The sequence below is a fragment of the Bombina bombina genome, chromosome 9 (assembly GCF_027579735.1).
Source record: "Bombina bombina isolate aBomBom1 chromosome 9, aBomBom1.pri, whole genome shotgun sequence".
NCBI classification, from domain to species: Eukaryota; Metazoa; Chordata; class Amphibia; order Anura; family Bombinatoridae; genus Bombina; species Bombina bombina.
The window spans coordinates 222990222-223015330 of record NC_069507.1 but is presented as its reverse complement, the minus strand read 5'-3'; the positions used below and the strand labels follow the sequence as shown (position 1 = coordinate 223015330).

Here is a 25109-nt window from a genome sequence, read left to right as displayed (position 1 = left end):
AATAGGGGACACGAGAAATAATTAATTACTCAGATACCATCCTGATTAAAGGTCATTTTCCAAAGTGACTCTGCAAATAAAATAAAATACAATAATTGTTCTTTCTACTTTGATTCAGTTTTAATGTATATTGGATAATGTACACTGTAGCATATTTTATGTTAAATACATATACTTTTAATGTTTGTTTGTTTCACATTAAGGGGTTAAATATGCAATTAATATGTCCCAGTATAAGAGGGCCATGCTCAGGAACACCTGTAGTCTCTGATGAAACGCCACTAGGGGGCGTGAAACGCGTCAGACGTTCTTTCCATGTCACACTTGTTTTGCCTGTAAGAGAATAAAGTGAGTTTTTTTTAATTTAATGCTGGTGCTGCCTTTTCTCTATTTTTTATGCTGCATTGTGGCAATTGATTCATTGCCAATCCTAGGCACTGCACCCAGTCACCACATGACCTTCGTGTTTAACTTTGCCATTATCACGGCGGCGTCTGTGACGTCATCACCCTGAGCCACAGTTCGGACCGGCATGGGAGTTTGGAGCGGCCGCTTGCCTTATACCTCCACTTACCGATGCAGAGAGCGGTGGTCCGATCGTTGGTGGGTGGGAGCAATAGCAGGGAGGCGAGTGGGCGGCCCATCGCCGGTGCGTGTTCCAGGAGGTGGTGGGCGGGGCTCGGGAGCATACGTGCACGCGCACAGTAATCCTACTGCAGCCGAAGGAGGAGGGGGGGGTAGGGTATTGAGGGGGGTAAGCTACACTACAGAAAATAAGGAATTACATATTTTTTAAAAAAAAGGGCAAATTTGTAAGCAAACTGGGTACTGGCAGACAGCTGCCAATACCTAAGATGGCGGCAAATAGGTTGAGGGGGGAGGCTTAGAGAGCTGTTTGGGGGGGAATCAGGGAGGTTGGGGGTAATGGAGATCCATTAAAAACCAAAAAAAAACCACTTTATTTTTATACTGGCAGACTTTCTGCCAGTACTTAAGATGGTGGTGACAATTGTGAGGTGGGGGATTGAGGAGAGCTGTTTGAGAGGGATCAGGGGGTGGGATGTGTCAGGTGGGAGGCTGATCTCTACACTAAAGCTAAAATTAACCCTACAAGCTACCTAATTAACCCCTTCACTGCTGGGCGTAATACAAGTGTGGTGCGCAGCGGCATTTAGCGGCCTTCTAATTACCAAAAGTAATGCTAAAGCTATAAATGTCTGCTATTTCTGAACAAATGGGATCCCAGAGAAGCATTTACAACAAGTTTTGCCATAATAGCACTATCTGTTTGTAAATAATTTCAGTGAGAAACAAAGGTTTGTGAAAAAGTTAGTGAAAAAGTGAACAATTTTTTTTATTCGATCGCATTTGGCGGTAAAATGGTGGCATGAAATATACCAAAATGGGCCTAGATCAATACTTTGGGTTGTCTACTAAAAAAATATATATACATGTGAAGGGATATTCAGGGATTCCTGACAGATATCAGTGTTACAATGTAACTATCTCTTATTATAAACATTGGATATTTCTAAACTCAGGACAAAATGTATAAACTATTTAGCATGGGTTTTTTTTGGTGGTTGTAGATGTGCAACAGATTTTGGGGGTCAAAGTTAGAAAAAGTGTGTTTTTTTTTTCAATTTTTTCATCATATTTTATAATTTGTTATAGTAAATTATAAGATATGATGAAAATAATGGTATCTTTAGAAAGTCCATTTAATGGCGAGAAGAAACGGTATATAATATGTGTGTGGGTATAGTAAATGAGTAAGAGGAAAATTACAGCTAAACACAAACACTGCAGAAATGTAAAAATAGCTCTGGTCCTTAAGGGTAAGAAATTGAAAAATGGTCTGGTCCTTAAGGGGTTAGCAGACAAACAGACCTTTCTAGTGATACCCCTTATGGGTAAAATAAATAAAAATAAATAGCAATTTAATACTGCAGTTTTCCTTATATCTATTTCTACAAAACTAGTGTAGATAAAGTAAAATACAGTAAAATAGATTCAATATGTTGTCCTGATTTTAGAACTACCCCATATGTCTATGTTTCCAAGTAACTTCTAGCAAATATAGACTAAATACTAAAAAAATTGAATTATTTGTTTAACACTTAAATTTTCTACGCTTGGACTGGAAGCTAAATAGTGGTCAAACAATTCAAAACTGCTACACAAATGTATATATTTGTAGAATTTAGACACCCCAGGGTGTTTATCTAGTTTACACTTTTATCACGTTATGTGTTCACTGGGACAGGAGGGGAGAGGCCAAGACAAGCCATTTGTTAAACAATGGTTTGTCATTTTTGATATGTGATCTCTGTGACTGGATGTTACAGTGACCACATGACCATGGACCACTATTTTGTGCATTACTGGACTGCCTCACTCCTGAGGCATCCAGTGATTGGCCACTAAGCCTGATACCAGCATGCACTGGGGCAGAGCTTTCCAAACTTTTCATGTTGGCGACACACTTTTTAGACCTACATCATTTTGCGACACAGTAATTCAGTTGTACAAGCAAACAGGAGGTTAAACTAACTTGTCTTAAGAGATATCGACACATACATAAATGATATAATAACGAAATGTATTTACAAGTAACAGTATGTAAGTATGTCCAAGAATTAAAAAAAAGTTTAATAACACCAATAGCTACTTACTATTTTAATGGGATGTATGAGGTTGATGGGATGAACACAGTTTCTGAATATTTGGTGGAATATTAGACACTCGCATTTTTAAGCTTCCCCTTCCTATCCATATATCAAGAGCAGGAACAGCAATGCACTACTGGGAGCTAGTTGCAAAAAACCCCCACTGACTTCTGACTTCAGCTCAGCGTTTAAGCTGCCGCCCTCAGAGCTCGGTGAGTCCAATTGAGTACTGCCCACGCTGCAAACACACTGCTGTCCCACTCACTGACTACACATGCAGCCACAAGCCGATTGAGGAGACTACACGTGCAGTCAGTAGCCAATGTGCCGCCAAAGCCGCCAATGGAAATAGTTTCAGTTCCCACTGAGCTGCGCCAATAGGTTAAGATGATCTGTGACCCCCTAGGTATCAATCATGTGTCAACCATGTGATATGCGTAGAAGGCAGGCGGAAAGTCAGAAACCAAAAAAAAACATTTAAAAAAATTAAAATTTAAAAAAAATTGTGCTGAAGCAGGGACACACCTACACACTGCTGCCGACACACTAATGTGTCCCGACACACAGTTTGGAAAGCACTGCACTGGGGCATGCTAGTATCTATGCTCAGTTTGAAGTATACAATCACTGTGACTAGCTGTCACAGTGATTGTTTACACAGTAACTGTAATTTTTGACAGTTACTGAACTACCCCTGGCTAACCTCACACATGCAGACTTCCAGCAGCAGCATGAGCTACACGCTCATCACAGCGTGTATCTCATGAACAAAGGCACTCCACTGACAGGCATGGGATCACAGGAACACCCTGTCGCTGCTATCACTAGCCCAGGATGTCCTCCTTTACGCTATTTCTGCACTGCCTCACTTCTGAGGCAACAGCCCAGGATACAGCCGCTGTAGAGGGTTCGGCACTGGTCGTTAAGGAGTTAATGTACAGCCCCGGCATTACTGCACAAATTGGAATTGTACGTGATTGTAATGCCCTTGGGTTTTCTCTTTCTTTTGTGTTTAATTTCCATTCAGCCATAATATGCTCACAAATAAAGAGTAAATGTCTATAAAGCTATATGGGATACCGCATATGAGCATTATACGGTGACTAAAAGACCCCACTACAAATTACAGTGTAACAAATGTTCAGCCCCTCTCCAGATCTTATACATTTATTATGGGATTGCCAAAGATACAAAGACTGTGGGGGAAATCCCAACTATTCATTGAACAAGCAGATGTTCAGGGCAACCTAAACATGAGAATAAAGGCATTTATTCATAAGTGGGAACCCTACCTATTATTTATTCCAGCTAGACTAAGATATAAAGTCCTACAACCTTTTCGAAATTCAGTATTTATTCTTAACTAAAATTTACAGGGAAAATTGTATTTTCCATCAGATTACATAACCTAGCAAATATCAATAATATAAATGTTGTACTAGTAGGTCATAAACTTAATCTCAGAAAAGTAAGAGAAGCGATAGGAAAATAAACCTCCTGATGGATCCGGAATCCCCCAAGAGCATCAGAGATTAAAAAGAGGAATTCATCAACAATTCAACATCATGCTGAGCGTTCTGCTCAATGGGTATGCAGGGAGATATTTCTCCAATTTTTCAACATATAAAAGTGTTATATTATGTAGCATATCAAGGTGAGATATTGGATACAGGATATCCGTTGTTAATAGTATATAATTATTCAGTTAATTTATCATTATTAGCGCTGCGGAATCTGTTGGCACTCTACAAATACCTGATAATAATAATAATCATTAGTTTAAATATAGCCTGTGTTTTAGTTATTTGTTACGATATAAAATTATAAAAATAGATTCACATCTCTACATGGCAAATAGATAAATTAGTTTTGTTATACGAACATCATATTCATATTACGCAGTGTTGCAGCAGTCCTTTATATTAGATAATTCAATGATGTCAGATTTTATTTTATCCATATGTTCTCTCTTTTTTTTGGTTATAAGTATAAAAAAAAAATGTTTAACAAAGGTAAACAATAAGGTTTCACAGAGAATGTGTATTTACTTACCTCACATACTTTCAATGCTTCTTTCACCTGGATAATAAACAGAATATGTGAGCAAACACAAGGAAAAGAACTGGATGGATTTCTCTAGATCACTGATACTAGTAATCTGCATTATATCATTTGTCATCTATTATACTTATATACACACAACATTTCACTGTTTGCCTCATTAGACTTTAGGGTGTTATTGTTATTTAATGATAAAGAGGAAATTGCAAAACCACAGCTTGAGCACCCTATTAAACCAATCCTGGACTCAGGAGCCTGGGCTCCTACCTATGTTTACTAAAATATATCATTGACAAGTATAATATATTTCTGTTTTTCTTTTGTGGTTCTTAAGAGCAGCAGCCTTGGCACCCCAGATGTTTTGGAACTACATTTCCCATGATGCAGAGACACTCTTTAGGCTGTCTGAGCATCATGGGAAATGTAGTTCCAAAACATGACCCCTGCTTAAGAGGACATGATAAACTCTCATTTTAATTACCTAAACCGACTTTTACCCCACTGGCTTCAAGAGAGGAGCGATATGGGATTTCAGGTGATGGCCATGGGAGAAAAAAAATCTTCTTAGGACAAATTAATAAATTATTTCTGAATGCGCAAAAAATGCTAAAATATAAATTGTCAGGGGATTATGATTAAAAAGTGAACTAATACCAGTATCAAAAAATTTAGATTAAAAAACACAGCCTATTATCTCTGACAGGCAGATTTTTGCAAATCAAGTACTTGCTGCGGTTCAACTCGTAAAACTGTTGTTTTCTCAGCACAGCTGGAGGCTTCCGTAGTGAAGCACACCTGTGTGTGTCTCCCTGCAGTAACTGACCGATCCGTGTCTGGAGTGCACTGACAGTTTTACGAGTTGGACCGCAGCAAGTATTTGATTTGAAAAAATCTACCTGTAAGATAATAGGGTGTGTGTTCCTGTATAAAGTCTTGGCTCCTTTTACTAACGGAGGGACAGCTGCATACAGTGTTTGAGACACTCTGATCGCATCTTTACCGGACATCTTATACTGAGATGTAAGTACAGATGTTTGTTTTTATTGGTTTGCTTTGATACAGCATAAAGGAGATTTCTTTCTCCCTCCATTAGGATCCGGACGGCTTGGTTTTGTTCCATATCAAAGTTTGGTCTTTTGGGGGATTTGATTCACAACCTGGACTTCCACTCTTTCTAACAAAGAGTTTTGTTTGTATCATCTTTCATCATCTGTATCATTTTTCTATTTTTCATGTTTGTATCAAATTGGTATTAGACAGTATCAAGCTGTAAGTAGATTTGATCTATTTCTGTTTTTATGTGCACATATTTACTATCAATGTATTTGTGATCAGTTTTATATTTGATGTCTTAGTAAAATAAAAAAATGTAATCTATATTTTTTGATACTGGTATTAGTAAAATTTACTTTTTAAAGGGACACTGAACCCAGTTTTTTTCTTTCGTGATTCAGATAGTGCATGCAATTTTAAGCAACTTTCTAATTTACTCCTGTTATCTTTATTTGAAAAGCAAGAATGTAAGTTTAGATGCCGGCCCATTTTTGGTGAACAACCTGGGTTGTTCTTGCTGATTGGTGGATAAATTCACCCACCAATAAACAAGTGCTGTCCAGGGTCTGAACCAAAAATTGTCTGGCTCCTTAGCTTAGATTCCTTCTTTTTCAAATAAAGATAGCAAGAGAATGAAGAAAAATTGATAATAGGAGTACATTAGAAAGTTGCTTAAAATTGCATGCTCTATCAGTGTCCCTTTAATCATAATCCCCTGACCCTTATATTTTAGCATTTTTTGCCCATTCAAGATTAATTTATTAATTTGGTTTAATTGATTTTAGCTGAGGGAGACTCCTAATCATTCCTGTTTGTTTATAGAAGACTTCCCTTTGCGCTGGTCATTTATTTTGTTTTTAAGAAAATCGTCATGCATTGCTTTGATGCAGCACATTCCCAGCAGGTAATTTGAGAGAACATGTGAACTTACTGTCCATTTAATTGATCAAGAAAATCAAAATGAATCTCTTATGAGTCAGATGCTGTGTGCAATTTAAAAAAAATCTAGTTTGCTTCTACTATTGAATATACTTGGGGCTAGATTTATCAAAGGCTAGGCGAACTCTGTATGTGCCTCGCCTGTAACTGCGCCCCAGCTCGCCTCCGGAGAAGCGCACATGTGCGCCTGAATTTATTAAAAAAATAGATGTAACTTTGCGCAGGCGAGCTGGGGCGTAATAAAGATAAATTTCGCCTGTCGGAAACAGCATTTACTCCCTATTTATCACCGTACATCCCTATAAATATTTACGCCGCCATGTTTTGGTTATTAAAAAAAAAATTTTTTTAAGTTAATAATATTTAGCTTATATTTATATTATATAATGTTTCTGTGCTGTTTTTGCCATATGTTGATTATTTAAGATCGCAAAAATAAATATATCAATATATCGATATATACTGTATATATATAGCAAGCTTCAACAAAGTCAGAGGCACACCAGGTTTTCTTCAAAGCAATTAGTCAAATTTGACTAATTGCTTTGAAGAAAACCTGGTTTGCCTCTGACTTTGTTGAAGCTTGCTGTAGGTACACAGAGGGACCGGGTGGTTGACCCCAGGAGGGCGGATTCACATTTTGGATTGTTTGATATATATATATATATATATATATATATATATATATATATATATATATATATATATATATATATATATATATATATTTATTTATAAAATATTTTACCAGGAAGGATACATATATATACATATATATATAAAACTGTTGGTACCCATATGCGCCAGTGGAAGCACGAACGTCTGTCAATAACAGTCTCTTCTTGGCGCTGAGCCTTTGAAATGAGTTAAAAGAAGAAAGTACTGCATCACAAGATGTAAAAGCATGTATTATAATGGTGTTCACCTCAGTCTGTATGGCGAAATATACAACACGCAATTGAAGCCGAAATTGCAGTTCCCTATCGGCGCAAAGCAATGATAAATAAGAAACTGGGTGTATTTGTAGGTCGGGCTGTTAAATTACACCTATTACTAATGTATATTGTTGCACTCGGGAGCGCGCCTGTGCGCATAGGCGAATGCAAGCGGAGTGCGAAGAAGATTCTTTCAGATTTGCGCAATTATAGGCGCAGAGTGCTGTGATGAATATGACGATCAGGTCGTATGTGCTATTTTGGATGGGATTAAAGGAGAATGGCTTTGATAAATCTAGCCCTTGGTCTACCTCAGTATGCTCTCATGGAAAGTAGCCGAGTTTCTAAAAAGAGCACCAAGAGAACAAGATAAATTTTTATAACAAAAGTAAATTGGAATGTTTTTTCTTTTAAATTGATTGCCATATCTTAAAGTGATGGTAAAGTTTCTAAAGATCCGGAATGAAAACAATATTTTAGATGGACTTTAATTTAAAACTTTTTTTTTTTTTTGCTTATCATGTAGTATCAATGTTTTTAAATAAAATTGTAATGTATCTTCTTTTATGATGTTACGTTGTTTTCTTTATAAAGATTATATTAAAATTAAATATTAAAAATATAATTTTCAAAGCCCCCTTTTTTCTTATTATGCATGCCCCATAAGCTTCTCTACCTAGGTACTGAAGCCGCAACACGCAAAATCTCCAGCACAAGCGCAGTCCACTTCCATTTGCAGTTGTGATGTCACCAGCTGTCAATCACAGAGCCTCACTGATCCACACAGACCCGCGCAGTCTCTGTAAGGTGATAGTTCAGACGACGCGCTATTATGTAAAAGGTGTGCATGCATTCAGGAGTGCGCAACCAATTTCAAATTATGCGTATTGCACATTATAATAAGCCTATGATTGGATAATTTATTTAAGTGGGGACAAGCAATTTAAGGAGGGAGTGCATAAGTGCACAAGTTTAGTTTAAAAAAATGCAGTTTTATTGTCCTATAATATAGCGATTAAATTCTAAAAACCCATGCTCAGGCCACCCACTTTAAAGTTTTCTTTTGTGAGCTAAAGGTTTGACTTGTTCTCCAATGGGCCCTCTAGCTACAAAAAAAATTGTGTGAGTGCCATATGGCTAGAGTGCCGATTGGAGAACAGTTAAAACCGTTAGCTCACAAAAAAAAAAACTTTTGAAGTGGGCGGCCGGAGTGCAGAGTAATAGAATTTCATCGCTTTGTTAAAAAAACTTATATAATTGCTATTCTTTCTAAAAGATTAAAAGAACAGTACATGATACTCATGTCTTACATACAATGGTGTTACCTATAGCATTGGATTTCATTACTTTACCTTTTCGCCTTCCAAAGAATCTTTAGTAGAATGTCCAGAATGTTCCAACAGGTTCTTGGAGTTTTCAATTTCTGCCTAAACCCAGATAAAGAAGTAATGAGGAATTTTCAGAAACGTTTCACAATCTGTTTAATTTCTAAAATTTAAACACTAATTATTCAACTACATTTTAATATGTTAAAGGGACATTAAACCCCAATTTTTTCTTTCATGATTCAAATAGAACATATAATTTTAAACAACTTTTCACTGTACTTCTATAATTACATTTTCTTTGTTTTCATATCATCCTTTGTTGAAAAGCAGAAAGGTAAGTTCAGGAGCGTGCACGTGTCTTTAGCACTATATGGCAGCAAATTTGCAACAATGTTATACATTAGCATGAGCACTAGATGGCAGTGCTATTTCCTGTAATTTAGTGCTCCAGATATGTACACACTACCTATCTAAATATCTCTTCAACAAAGAATAACAGAGAAAACAAAGCAAATTTGATAATAGAAGTAAATTGGAAACTTTTTCTAAATCATAAAAGAAACATGTTGGGCTTCATGTTTAAAGGGACAGTTTACTTCAGAATTTTTATTGTTTAAAAAGATAGATAATCCATTTATTACCCATTCCCCAGATTTGCATAACCTATACTGTTATATTAATATACTTTTTACCTCTGTGATTACCTTCTATCTAAGCCTCTACAGACTGCTCCCTTATCTCAGTTATATTGACAAACTTGCATTTTAGCCAATCTGTGCCCTCTCATAAGTAACTCCATGGCATGAGCACAATGTTATCTATATGACGCACATTAACTAATGCCCTCTAGCTGTGACAAACTGTCAAATTCATTGAGATAAAGGGCAGCCTTCAAGGGCTTAAAAATTAGCATGAGCCTACCTAGCTTTAGCTTTCAACTAAGCATACAAAGAGAACAAAGCAAATTAAAAGTGAATTGGAAAGTTGTTTAAAATTGCATGCCCTATCTGAATCATGACTAGACTGTCCCTTTAATCACAAAATGTATCACCCAAAACAGTACAAAATACATTATTTCTGTTGCAGGATTTTACTGGAGTGCTTCCATCATACTAAAATAATGAAAGCAGGGAGGGGGCTGAATGCCACTGCTGTGAGAGAACCTGTCTGTGAAAAACTTGCTATGTACTCACTATTATTGGGGGGGGGGGGGGGGAATTGTTCAATTAGTAGAATTTGCTAAGGGGGAAGCGGATTAGTTTGGACTAGATAGGAGTGATAAATGGTGTGATCGAGAAGTGGTTGAAGGGAGAGACGACACCTGAGAGAGAATATACCTGTCACATCTGCAAAGCTATGTAACACATTATAGTTTAATAACGGACTTGCTTGATAAGCCGATTACTGATTAATATGATTGCAATTTGTGTACAAAAAACACTGCTATTATTATACTGCATTTTTGTGTGGACTTCTATGTTTGTCAATAACAGAGAAAGAGTGAACCCCTGTCCTGACGACGTCATTATATATGTTCCTTCTATGTATTTGCCTTATTAATAGCAATTTAATTAATCTATAACATTTAATGACCAATGCTTTGAAAAGTGCCACTCAAACAGATTTGTACTGTGTAGGATGTAGTTAGACTGACTTACCTGTCATTTGTAAATAATATTATTACATCATTTTTAGAAATGTTAATGAGGTTTACAATGCAGCTATTTGTTGTACTATAGGAATGAGTACTAAAGAACTTACATCTGAAGCCAAAAAGGTTGTCGGGTCCAAGACATTAATCCAATGTATAAATCGCCCGAAAAAAGTCTGAAACAAAGAAAATGAGTGTAAATACAACAGTGTATCCCTCTTAATCAGAAACAGAAAGCTTATGACACTTTGTGTACTAATGAGATCATATATTACCTGTACAATACCAATTAGTAAAGCAAATCCGAAAAATGTTTAAAATCACATGCTCTTTCTGAATCATGAAAGAGAAAATTTGGGTTTCATGTTCCTTTAATAAAATAAAGTTATTATTGTTTGATAGATTATGAGTATTTTTGTTTTCATTGTAGTATCTATTTAGATAGTATACATAATATAGATACTTGCTAATTGGCCCTATTTTTTTGGACACCCATTTTTTTTTTTTACTTATTTCCCCTTTAAATATATCTCTTAAAGGGACAGTGTACACCAATTTTCATATAACTGCATGTAAAAGACACTACTATAAAGAAGAATATGCACAGATACTGATCTACAAATCCAGTATAAAACCTTTTAAAAACTTACTTAGAAGCTCCCAGTTTAGCTCTGTTGATGAGGTTGACTGGGACACCCAGTTAAATAGGCTGGGTAAACAAAAATAGCAAACACTCCCTACCTCTCCCCTTCCCTGCACATGAAAAGACATAACATAAACAGGAGCCTGCGAGAGTCTGTAAACGCATGTATACATCTGACACTGTGGGGCTTGGTTAGGAGTCTGAAAATCAGCACAATGTTCTTAAAAATAAGCAAAACTATACATTTTTATAAAAACACTATGTGACGAACCAAGGTTATCCAACCCTGCGCCAGTCACTTATTTGGCACAGAAAGTGTTATCAGCCCCCTTTTCTGTCACCAAAAGGTCACAATCTAGCCACACCAGGCAAGCTTGTGATTCAGTTTAGTGGGTGCAAGAGTTAACCGCACTCCCTTAATCTGTACTAGACGTAAGAGAAATGCCCAACACTCCCATTTAATGCCACCCACAATAAACTATCAATCCTATAGCTCAAATACTGCCACAACTTAAAATTTATTAAAGGGAAAATCCTAAGGAAAAACCCAGTCTTTACACATTAACTCTAGAAATACAATTTAGCAGAAAATAACCTAAATTATACAGTTCTAATATTCCAGTCTCTTTCAGTAACGTAGTTCAATTATTAGACAAAGGCCAAACTTAATAAAGGAATTATTTATTATGCCAAAAATATTATGCACAATGCATTATTAATAAAAAGTTGTTACAAATAAAATTACACACGCAAACAGTGTTTTAAAATAAAAAGGAGAAAAACAGAATTGAATACTTTCCTAGCTTCAAGCTCTGTGCCCGGGGATGGCATGAAAATGATGGCTCCTTACTTCTGTACAGCAGCTCCCCTTGTAAGAATGACAATCTTATTGTTAAGAAATAAGATTCTTAAACCTATTTTTCAGAGATCAGGTTGCTTAACCACACCCTCCTGGGCGGGCTAAGAAACCCCCCTGTCTTTATGACCTTCAATAGACTAATTTCTTGCCTGAAATTATACAATCCAGTATAATTTCTGCTAGGTAAGAAATTTCTATATTTACATATCTAGAACCTTTTAGTTTTATTGGGAGAATCGGTTTGATATCAAATATGCCATAGGTTGTCATATTTACCTGCCGTTAAGGTTATAACAGTTTTAACCCACATATGTACATAATATACCAATGTCCTGTCAGTGACCTGGTCAGTATTTGTAATGAAGGGCCTGTTTTGCATCAGGCATTCTATTGACAGCTTAAGCCATAAACTTTATCCTGTGTATCTCTGTGACTAAGAGTTTCAGTGACTTTATGACCCAATGCATACACACTAACATTTGGTGGCTATTTAGGGGGCTTCTGACACTTCAAAGAAAATACAAACACAATTCTTCTTGACAACAAATAACTGTTTTGGAGTTCAAGCTACACAAAGTTAACTCCTTAGCAGCTGAATCCTGAGATATTCGTGACACCTCCCCAATAAGAGATGCAAAAGGGGGTGGCTACGAGCCACTCCCGATGCGTATCAAAAGGAGCTTCCCCTTGCGGTGAGAACACCATTGCCAGACAGATTGCACCTAGCAGTTTTGGCAGCAGGATGCTCTCCTTTTAAAAGTGACACACTAGTTGCTCTACCCAACCGATTGAATATATTGCAGGGCCCCTCCCATGCAGCCTCTAGTTTGTTCTGTCTCATGGGCATGAGTACAAGAACATTATGTACCATCTCACACACTCCCTCTCTGGCAGTAAACTCCTGCAACTGTTTTTGTGCGAATATGGCATCTCTGGGTTTTGCAGGTACCTCCCCCAATAAGGTTTGCATCTTATCCATGAATAACACATCATCCCCTGTTACAGAGGTGCCTGTGAAACCTAGTGTCTTGCTACCTATGGTGTGCTCTCTAAACCTATTGTGCGCTGTCAGTTGCTGCTTAACTACCATAGGCTCTTGCCCTCCCACTGGAGTAGAATTCCTGTACTCCTGCAATCTGTTATGGTTTGTAGGGGGTTGACTAACTGCCCCCCTCCTCCTCACTGTGGGTTCTAACTGCTGAGCCTGCTGGGGACACTGATGCTGCACATCTATCAGTGTATTTGCTGAATGGCACTGTGGGGCTGTGTAAATACACTTCTCTGTACTCCTCCCCCCTGTGCCTGCAGTCTGTGTCAGTCTCTGTCCCCTAGCCTGTGCAGTCTGTTTACAGGTCACAGCTGAGGTTACTGGGGTCTCTGTCACCCACAATCTTTCACACTCACTCTGGGGGTCCCTCAAAGAGTATCCTGTACCCTCCTCCCCCACACACTCTGAAATCTGTGGCTTTGCTGCTTCTGTCATAGAGTGGGCTAGTTTGCCCCCCTGCTCTCTCTCACAGTCAGTCTGCCACTTTGCATAATCACACAGAATCTGGGATCCTTTTGACACTGGTGCAGACAAGCACACATCTTCCTTCTGCCATTTATCCCAACTATTGTGTCTTTTCACAGGGTACGGAATTGTCCCTGGCAGAGACTGGCACACATCATCCAGCAGCCCAGTCACCCAGTCATTCTCTCCCCCGTCAATCTCACCTCCTTCTATAGAATCCACTGATTCAATCACAGGCAGACACGCACCCCTCATCTGCCTTCTCTCACATACAAGTTCTTCCCGTACAGCTAAACTTGGTTCAGGCACAGACAGACCCACACAGTCTATCTGCCTTTCTCCCCCATCAGTCTCACCCTGTACAGCTAATGGTAATTCTGCCGATACTGCTGGTTTAAGTACAGGAAGACACACACCGTCTGGCTGTCGTTCTCCCCAGTCAGTATCTCCTCTTACAGATTCACCTCTCAGCACAGACATCCCCAGTTCAGGCACAGCCCTGCGCACACATGCACTCTGTCCTCCCTCCTGGTCATAATGTCTCTGAGCATTTTTACACACAGCCCTTTCCACATAAGGGTCTGCAACTAATGTCACTATGTCACATGTAGCATTGTCAGGCACATAAAGAGATAACAATCTACCCAAATCAGTACCCAGTAAAACATCATTAGGAATATTTTTAGATACCCCCACATTTCTTAAACCTCTCCCCACTCCCCAATCAAGATATACACGTGCCATAGGCACTGCAAGTTTCATTCCCCCAATCCCTTTAACTGCTAGAGTCTTTCCAGGGATAATGTTCTCAGAGTTCACTAGCTTTGGACGCACCATAGTCACTTCGGCGCCTGTGTCCCTTAGCCCTAGGGTTACCTTATCTCCAACAGTCACAGGTTGCAAGTTCTCATGGTTGTTTTCCTCTGGACAGATAAACAAAACAGATGCTGGTACTTCTGTCAGGGTTTTACCATTCTGTACCTTTAACTACTAATTACCATACTGCTATTTAAGGCTCCACCTAGTGTTGAACGTTGCTTGGTAATTTGTTCAGTCACTCTCTGTTCCTGAACGCTACTCACCCAGCCATTCCCTCCTGTCTAAGTTGGGATTCCCTGCTACTGATACTAATTTCTGTTACTCAAGACTTGTGGTATTGCAGCACCTCATCTCTGTTCCTGTCTCCCTTGCTGCTGCTTGCTTCCTGTTCACTCGCATGCTGGTCCGTTGGCGTGTGACGTCACGCCCGACTTGTCTCTAGGTGAAACCGCAGCCGCCACACACTCTCATTGAATCTCTGCACACGCTGTCTGCATTGCTTCTCCGGTAACTCCGCTTTTGCTCCACACATAGGATACTAGTTGGGAAGTCGGTTTGTATATACTACCATCAGGATTACCGGTCTGTATTACCAATATACAAATAAGGATATCTTGCCTCTCATGTCATTTGTTGCTGCTTGCCTCAAGTAATCAAGTTTACCTGCCATACTAAGCTATTAACCAGTTTATTTCATGTACTAACTGTTACATCAACTATTCCGCTTGTGATTCATTTCATTGACTTGCACAGAGACTTTTGCCATATCTATCATTATGCTTCAAAGTACTGCTCCATTTTGCATTAACCTCTGATGTACTTTTTGTGCTTAAACTGACTTTAATCCAGCAACTACTCACAACTGCAAATCTTGTATCCGGTTGTAAATAACCAATGAACCTACCTTGCACAACTCTAAGTGTGTGTGTGTGTGTGCAAGCTATGTAAATATTTTATATGTGTGTGATGCGAGTCTGCAACTATTTTGGGAGTGAATAAGTTTCTCTCTAATCTCTGGAATTCGAGTTATCCTACATTACCATTCTATATTGTTGTTTAGCTCATTCCATTTCCTCTTGTTTACCATCTTCACACTGTATCCTACAGTAGTGACCCTCAGATCTATGAGCATAACAGGGTTCACACAAGTTAGATCTTAGTGAACCCGAGGTAAGGTGTGAGACTGAGTGGTCCTGCAAGAACAAGGGTACTAGTTCATACTTAAACATAACAACTTCTGAGGGATTACTCCCTCCAGCTGATTGCCCCAAGTTAATCCTCTCTGGGCAAGTGGAGCTGATGTGGCCCTCTTTGTTGCAAACAAAACATCTGCGGGTATCCCCCTGCCCAGATGCAGCACTCGCCCCTCCTTTCCCAGAGGGAGCAGACACACTGGATAAAGGCAGAGCAGGTTTTGTGAAGGGGGGTCGTGCAGCAGCTTCTTTACAGGTGGATCCCCCCTTAGAAAATGATTTCCTCCCATTCTCTGGAGACCTGTTAGCTGTGTAAAAATCAGCCAGCTCGCCAGCTTCCAATGCTGTTATGGGCTTCCGATCTAAAACCCATTCTTGAACTCCGACTGGGCACAGCTGCATAAATTTCTCCTTCCCTATCAAATCTTCCAGCTCCTCCATAGTGGCAACTTTTAATCCTCTGACCCACTGTTTAAAGGCTGTCATCAAGTTCCCAACAGCTGTAATATAGCTCTCTGACAAACCTTTCTGCAGAGAACGGAATTTCCTTCGGTACACCTCAGGAGTAAGATTGTATCTCCTCTGCAGTACAGCTTTAATGGAATCATAGTCCTGATCAAACTCTGGGGGTAGTTCAGCAAACGCCTCCAGTGCAGGACCTTTCAGGCCAGGGGTAAGGTACTTGGCCCACTGCTCCCTTGGCAACTGGAACTGTCTGCAAACTTTCTCAAAGCTACGCAGGAATATATCCACATCTCCATCTTTCTCCAGGGTGGGAAAATTCTCTGCACGCACTCTGGGAGCAGGGGGGTCTCTAGGTTCACTAACAACAGGGGAGACCGTCCCTCTCTCCAACCATGCAAGCTGTAGCTGATACTCTCTCTCCGCCTGTCGTTCAGCAGCCTGTCTTTCAGCAGCCTGTCTCTCAGCTGCCAGAGACGCCTGTCGTTCAGCAGCCACAATAAACTATCAATCCTATAGCTCAAATACTGCCACAACTTAAAATTTATTAAAGGGAAAATCCTAAGGAAAAACCCAGACTTTACACATTAACTCTAGAAATACAATTTAGCAGAAAATAACCTAAATTATACAGTTCTAATATTCCAGTCTCTTTCAGTAACGTGGTTCAATTATTAGACAAAGGCCAAACTTAATAAAGGAATTATTTATTATGCCAAAAATATTATGCACAATGCATTATTAATAAAAAGTTGTTACAAATAAAATTACACACGCAAACAGTGTTTTAAAAGCTTCAAGCTTCAAGCTCTGTGCCCGGGGATGGCATGAAAATGATGGCTCCTTACTTCTGTACAGCAGCTCCCCTTGTAAGAATGACAATCTTATTGTTAAGAAATAAGATTCTTAAACCTATTTTTCAGAGATCAGTTTGCTTAACCACACCCTCCTGGGCGGGCTAAGAAACCCCCTGTCTTTATGACCTTCAATAGACTAATTTCTTGCCTGAAATTATACAATCCAGTATAATTTCTGCTAGGTAAGAAATTTCTATATTTACATATCTAGAACCTTTTAGTTTTATTGGGAGAATCAGTTTGATATCAAATATGCCATAGGTTGTCATATTTACCTTCCTTTAAGGTTATAACAGTTTTAACCCACATATGTACATAATATACCAATGTCCTGTCAGTGACCTGGTCAGTTTTTGTAATGAAGGGCCTGTTTTGCATCAGGCATTCTATTGACAGCTTAAGCCATAAACTTTATCCTGTGTATCTCTGTGACTAAGAGCTTCAGTGACTTTATGACTCAATGCATACACACTAACATTTGGTGGCTATTTAGGGGGCTTCTGGCACTTCAAAGAAAATACAAACACAATTCTTCTTGACAACAAATAACTGTTTTGGAGTTCAAGCTACACAAAGTTAACTCCTTAGCAGCTGAATCCTGAGATATTCGTGACACACTACTAGATGGGCTATATAAATGGATTATCTACAAAACATTTATGCAAAGAAAAATCTAGTTTACAATGTCCCTTTAAGGCTAATCTGTCCTTGATTTTATAAATCTGCCTGAAGAAGAGGGGAGAGACAAGAATGTTGAATAATGTGTTTAATATATATCTGGCTCCAGTGGTGTATATGTTTGTGTGTGCTGGCTCTCATTTGCATGTATGGATATTAGCTGCAATACATAAAAATACTGAATAATCTGAAGGTGGCAGCGCAGGTGGCACAATGGTCCCATCTCAAAAGTCTAACATAGGTCAACCCTTACCGTATACATTTTTCACAACTGAGCAGTAACTGTATCCTCTTGATTGCCAGTAACACACAAGTAATTGCTTTTACCTACTTGGCTGCCAATAACACACACACACACACACAACAGTGATTTGACCCCTTTGACAATAAAAATCACAAAGCAAACATTGTACTACAGTTGCGCCATGTAACAAACACATAGTAGTAGTAGTGGTGTTAAACCCTATTCATGGCTTATATGTGGGACATTATCCACATAGGCATATTCGAAATCGGGACAGTGTGCTGAATTGCTGAACTGTTCAGTTGCATACTGGAAACCTGGCAAACATATTTTTATGAATCAGTGTGCATATTTATTCAATTTAAGATGCAATAATGCATATATTTATATAATATCTGCATGTTTTTGGTTGTAGCAGAGCGGGGAGTCAGAACTCGTTATGGGCATGATCAGTACTCATGAAAAATGCTAAAAAGCATAGGAAAGTCAAAATTAAACTAGCATGATTAAGAGATAGATGGTGTGTAATTTTAAGACACCTTTAAATTCACTTCTTTTATTTTATTATTATCGGTTATTTGTAGAGCGCCAACAGATTCCGCAGCGCTATTAACAAAGGCGGAGTACAACAAAACAATTATAGGGATCAAATAGGTAGATGGCCCTGACAAGAGTTGCACTGTTGTAGTCAGCTCTTAAGAAGGTGATCTACAAACAGCTGGACTCTTAAGCTTACATGCTAAGGGGATTCAGGGGATAGCAATGGAGGAGAAGAACTGGTATAAAGAAAGGTTAGCATAGGTCGTATGCATCCCTGAACAGTAGAGTCTTTAGGGAGCGCTTGAAGCTTTTAAAACTAGGGGAGAGTCTTGTGGAGCGAGGCAGAGAGTTCCACAAGATGGGAGCCAGTCTGGAGAAGTCCTATTTTCAAATGCACTTTGTTCTCTTTGTAACTATTGTTTGAAAATAATACATATTCCACACTAGTGGGAGATCGCTGGTGATTTGTGCATGCACATATTTGTCTCTTGTGGTTGGCTGACTAGATGTGTTAAGCTAGCTCTCAGTAGTGCATCGCTGCTCTGTCAGCAAAGGATATCAAGGGAATTCAGCAGATTTGATAACAGAAGTGAATTGGAAAGTTATTTAAGATACCGTGTTCTATCTTGATCCTGAAAGAACAAAAAATATGTTTCATGCCTTTAATTGATTTTGATTTTTTAACTATGAATGTGGCTGAAACTCAGATTATTTTGTTTGTAAGGAAAAAAACACGTATTTTATATGATAGACTGAAAATTGTCACATCACATTATGTGTATGTGAATCTGCTAGTATGATAGGTTATTTTAGGCAAAATAGTAAGATTATACAGTATATCTTTGTCAGACTTGGTTCTGTATTACAGAACACTAGTAAGGCAATAGCGTCACGTGACATTCCCACAGCGTCAATCATGCTGGAGTTGTGCACTCACCCATACGTCATATAGAACCCCGTGCTCTGATTGGTAGAAACGATAGCGCATCAGCCAATGAGGCTGTCGTTACATCTCCTCCAACCATACCTTCAATGTCACATCTCAGAATTGCAAATGCGGATATTTACTGCCCGCTACACTGCAAGGTGTGGGGTTACCCTGATTTAATGACATTTTAAAGCTTCGTACGTACCGGCAGCTCCTCTTGTCCACGGAGAGACATGGTTCAGACGGAATGTGTGCGGTATCGTAACTAGTCCCCCGGAAACTAAGAGGAGAGCAAACGTTCCGCATCAGTCACAATGTCAGTGTTACTTGTTTGATATTCTTCCCAATCGTACTAAATATTTTTTACACATAGACATCACCTAGCTAATGTGATTTCCCAAGCACTACCATAATCCGTTCTGAGATGTCGTAATTTGCTCTTGTATTTTGTTCTTATTTCAAATTATTGTCGCATTGTTAGGTGTCACAGATACTAGGCAGCTTCAATGTTCCAATTATGTCCAATGCAGTTCAGTTACTAACATGGAGATTTGTGTGATCGTTAGTGAATAAAATTGTATAGAAGGAAAGGTAGGATAAGTCCTTTAAGGATTGTTGCCCACTGACTAGACTTTTAAAAATTCTTATTGCAGTACATGGAAAATGCTATTTTTGGTTTATTGCTAATGAGTCACAGTTGTTTGCAATGAGGTTGCTGGAAAAACTATGTAGAGATGAGGCAGTTTATAAGGAATAGGCAACCCTGATGAGCAGCACTTATCTTGGCAGCTTAAAGGGACACTCAAGTCAAAATAAACACGATTCTGAAAGAGCATGAAGTTTTAAAGGGACAGTATACTCCAAATTTCTATTGCAATTTTTAAATATGCAACATGTATTTAAGTAGACTTTCATTCATCAAATTATTCAAAACTTTTTTTTTTAGTTATCTAATTTATATTGAAAGTTGTACCGCTTGTGTATTCACAGTCTGCCTTCTCTACCGCCGCTTTTTTTTCATATATTTCAAGAATTTCCATTTACCCAATAACGTTTATATCGGTCGAGCTATTTACCTTGTTTGACAGCGCGCGCACAATGACTTCCTCTTCTCCTGCTTGCGTTCTGCGCATGCCCCCAATCAGACGTCCACGCTAAGCGTTCGATGCTTACAATATTGCATCTAATAGTCACGAGCGTGATCGAGCTTTTGTGGGAGGATAGAGTTACGTCACATAATTTACATGTGGGAAGTACAGAGTAAGTCTATACCACCCACATTGGGGACGCCGTGGAGGGGTTGGAGAACGGACAAAAATAAACGGTTAGGATGCAAAAATAAAAATGGAATAAAACATGTTTGAATCTATTTTATCGATAACTGCACTATGCTGTTAAATTGTAAGTATATATCGGAGTTTATAGTTATCTTTAACATCGACTGAGTTTACTGACCCTTTAAGACACCTTCCAATTTACTTTCATTATAAAATTGTGCAGTCTTTTTATAATCACACGTTCTGGGGAACAAGATCCTACTGAGCATGTGCACAAGTTCACTGGGTATACGTATACTAGTCTGTGATTGGCTACTCTTGGGTCTCCCTAAGAGTAATAGAGGAAACCAGACGTGGACTCCTTGCACACATGTCCCTAGAGAGATGCAACTGCATCTCAATGATGATGCCCACATTAGGCCGAAACGTACTTCTGGTGTTTGTTGTTTCTCATGTTCAGAGAAGAATTGCCTGGTATTTCGGCGCTGGACTGTCATTGGTCAACGTCAGACTGATATGCCTGGTATTTCGGCGCTGGACTGTCATTGGTCAACGTCAGACTGATATGCTACAAGATATTTTTTTTTCTCTGTGAAAAGGCATAGTGTGTAAAGAGTATGCACCCCGAGTGGCACTGAACATGAACAGGCATGGAAATTACTCTAGCTTTTGTTCTGTCTCAGCTGAGTGCGTCTCTCTGTTTTCTTATCTGTGATTGGCTGATGTTTGTCTCATGATACAAGGGGCCAGAGAATGGGAGAAAAAATAAATTAGAAAAAAAAAATCTACTGCTTATTTGAAATTCAGAGTAGGTGTTAAATCATTGTCTTTTTATTATGCACTTGTTAATTAAGCAAATCTACTGATGAATACTTGAGAGTAACAAGGGCCAGTTCTACTGTAAGGCCTTCTATTGAAATCTGCGTTTCTTTATATAGCATTTAGTTCTGACAGCTATTAGTGGCAACTGCCCACAGCCCACTGTATAATCTAATATGGGTTGGAAAGAGTAGACCTATACAGGTGAAACGCAAAGGAGAGGGAGATTAAAAAGAATGAAATAAGAGAAAACTGTGAAGGAAAGTGGTGAGAGATGGGGAAAGTTAAGAAAAAATGCAACTGGAGGGGGCACAAATAATTAAAACAGTTATAGGTAAAGGTATGAGAGGGAAAGACAAGATTAATTAGTGGGGGGGGGGGGTCAGTGGTAGGAAGAGGGAGAGTGATCAATACAAAAACAAGAAAGGAAATGTGGCTAATGAACTGATAAGAATATGGTGCAACAGGTGGAAACAGATGAGAGTAGAAAGGGGGAAACTGACTTAAAGGGGCATGATACCCAAATGCTGAAGCATTTGAAAGTATTGCAGAACAGTTGTAAAAAGTGTACTTTAAAACATCACCTGAACATCTCTATGTAAAAAATGAAGATATTTCACCTCAAAATTTCCTCATTATCCACATCCCATTGTAAAGGGAGTAAGCATGTGATTTAGGATGTCCCAGGACTTGCAAGAGTGTATCCGACATGTTATTTCCCACTCATTTTAATGAAGTTTGTTATTAAATCCTGCAAGATTTAAGGGGAATCTTATGAGATCACCTTAAAGCAAAGCATGACATCAGCACTTATGAAGCCAAGTGGCTGCTGTTTTTTGTTTGTGTGTTTTTTTGTTTTGTTTTTTTTTAAACAATGTGCAGCAGACAGTAACTGAAGGAAAACTGTTCACAGAGCACTTACTATTGTGAGATGAAGACATTGTGAGGTAAAATATATATTTTTTTACATAGAGATTATTAGGTTATATTTTGTTGTCAGTTTCTTAGTTATGCTGCATCACTTTCAGGAAATTTAGCATATGGTTATTATGTCCCTTTAAAGCTAAAAAGAGATTAGAGTAGACATGTGAACAGGCCACAAATTTGTTTACAATGAATCATTATGTCACAAAAAAAAAGTTTCTCTAATTTCTTAAAGTCAATCAGAATTTGTTTGCTAAAAAAAATAATCCATTTGTCCACTATTTTCTATGGACATGGCTTCAAGAAAACAGAGCAGCTGCTGGAGAGCGACTTTAACTGAAATTAAAGGATTACTTTCTGTTATAATTTTTAAGCTAAACAACTAACATATTAAAGTTAATAAACATTAATTAAAACCTACTGACCTATATTTTCTCCAAAACGAAGTTTCATAACGTTCTAAAAGTTATATCTTTTATTCGCCGATGATGTCACGTTATCCTGCCCACTATTTTCAGCACTGCATGTTCAAAATACTTAAACCAATAACTTTGTGTTTAAAGCGCCATTTTGAAACCTAGGTATTGTAAACTGATTGGTACAGAGCAAAGGATACCCACGGAGTGCGTTTGGAAAACAATTAACTTTGCAGACAAGATTTCTGATATACGGTAGAGATATGTTAATGAAATGCTATTGATAAAAAGCGTATTTGGGGTATTTAGTTAGTAACAGGCATAGAAAATATTTACTTACAGTCGCCCTTTAAGTAGTAGCTTATGCTACTGTTACAAGCTAGCAGCAGAACAAAAAAATCAACACATTTTAATTTAATTTTAAATGGAGTAAGGACTGGTCAACAAAAGTAAAGCTTACATACTAGCACTGCGGAATCTGTTGGTGCTCTGCAAATACCTGATAATACTTATTGGCTGCCACCAAAACTAATGGACAAGGGCATTGCTAAATTGTCATTGAATAGTGTAAATTTGAACTGTTAAAGCCTTTCTTGACATCAGAGTAACAATTTTAACCGAATAAACAAATCAACTTAAAATCACTCACACATTTGGTTCATTTTGGGTTAAAAACAAAATTTATGCTTACCTGATAAATTTCTTTCTCTTGTGGTGTATCCAGTCCACGGGTTCATCCATTACTTGTGGGATATTCTCCTTCCCAACAGGAAGTTGCAAGAGGACACCCACAGCAGAGCTGTCTATATAGCTCCTCCCCTAACCCTCACCTCCAGTCATTCGACCGAAGACAAGTAAGAAAAAGGAGACACTATAGGGTGCAGTGGTGACTGTAGTTTAAAAAATAAAAACACCTGCCTTAAAGTGACAGGGCGGGCCATGGACTGGATACACCACAAGAGAAAGAAATTTATCAGGTAAGCATAAATTTTGTTTTCTCTTGTAAGGTGTATCCAGTCCACGGGTTCATCCATTACTTGTGGGATACCAATACCAAAGCTTTAGGACACGGATGAAGGGAGGGACAAGGCAGGCACTTAAACGAAAGGCACCACTGCCTGTAAGACCTTTCTCACAAAAATAGCCTCCGAAGAAGCAAAAGTATCAAATTTGTAGAATTTAGAAAAAGTATGAAGCGAAGACCAAGTCGCCGCCTTACAAATCTGTTCAACAGAGGCCTCATGTTTAAAAGCCCAAGTGGAAGCTACCGCTCTAGTAGAATGAGCCGTAATTCTTTCAGGAGGCTGCTGGCCAGCAGTCTCATAAGATAACCGGATTATGCTTCTCAGCCAAGAAGAAAGAGAAGTTGCCGAAGCCTTTTGGCCTCTCCTCTTTCCAGAGTAGACAACAAACAATGCAGATGTTTGACGAAAATCCTTAGTAGCTTGCAAATAAAACTTTAAAGCACGAACCACGTCAAGATTGTGTAACAGACGTTCCTTCTTTGAAGAAGGATTAGGACACAGTGACAGAACAACAATTTCCTGATTGATATTCCTATTAGAAACTACCTTAGGGAGAAACCCAGGTTTGGTACGCAAAACTACCTTATCTGCATGGAAGATCAGATAAGGGGAATCACACTGTAAGGCAGATAACTCTGAAACTCTTCAAGCCGAAGAGATAGCTACTAAAAACAGAACTTTTCAAGATAAAAGCTTGATATCTATGGAATGCAAGGGTTCAAACGGAACCCCTTGAAGAACTTGAAGAACTAAATTTAAACTCCATGGCGGAGCAACAGGTTTAAACACAGGCCTGATTCTAACCAAAGCCTGACAAAACGCTTGAACGTCTGGAACATCAGCCAGACGCTTGTGCAAAAGAATAGACAGAGCAGAAATCTGTCCCTTTAAGGAACTAGCCGATAATCCCTTTTCCAATCCTTCTTGGAGAAAAGATAGTATCCTAGGAATCCTGACCTTACTCCACGAGTAACCCTTGGATTCACACCAATGAAGATATTTACACCAAATCTTATGATAGATTTTCCTGGTGACAGGCTTTCGAGCCTGAATCAAGGTATCAATGACCGACTCGGAGAAACCACGTTTTGATAAAAACAAGCGTTCAATCTCCAAGCAGTCAGACGCAGAGAAACTAGATTTGGATGTTTGAATGGACCTTGTAGTAGAAGGTCCTGCCTCAGCGGCAGAGTCCATGGTAGAAAGGATGACATGTCCACCAGATCTGCATACCAAGTCCTGCGTGGCCACGCAGGTGCTATCAAAATCACCAAAG

General features: G+C 38.7%; 1 protein-coding gene across 2 annotated transcripts in view; it reads right to left on the bottom strand.

Annotated features, from left to right (window-relative positions):
- The window catches only part of SFXN4 (sideroflexin 4), an 83991-nt gene extending 63984 nt beyond the window's left edge, over nucleotides 1–20007 (bottom strand). Inside the window, exons 1-4 of one of the 2 annotated variants that reach the window (XM_053692668.1) lie at nucleotides 19578–20007; nucleotides 10747–10812; nucleotides 9010–9084; nucleotides 4722–4748 (exon numbers count right to left, since the gene is read on the bottom strand). In XM_053692668.1, coding sequence (XP_053548643.1) covers nucleotides 4722–4748; nucleotides 9010–9084; nucleotides 10747–10812; nucleotides 19578–19607 — 198 coding nt within the window. In that variant the 5' untranslated portion in view covers nucleotides 19608–20007. The remainder of the gene's footprint in view (nucleotides 1–4721; nucleotides 4749–9009; nucleotides 9085–10746; nucleotides 10813–19577) is intronic. The other variant, XM_053692667.1, reaches the window with a different exon arrangement.
- Nucleotides 20008–25109: the final 5102 nt, after the last annotated feature.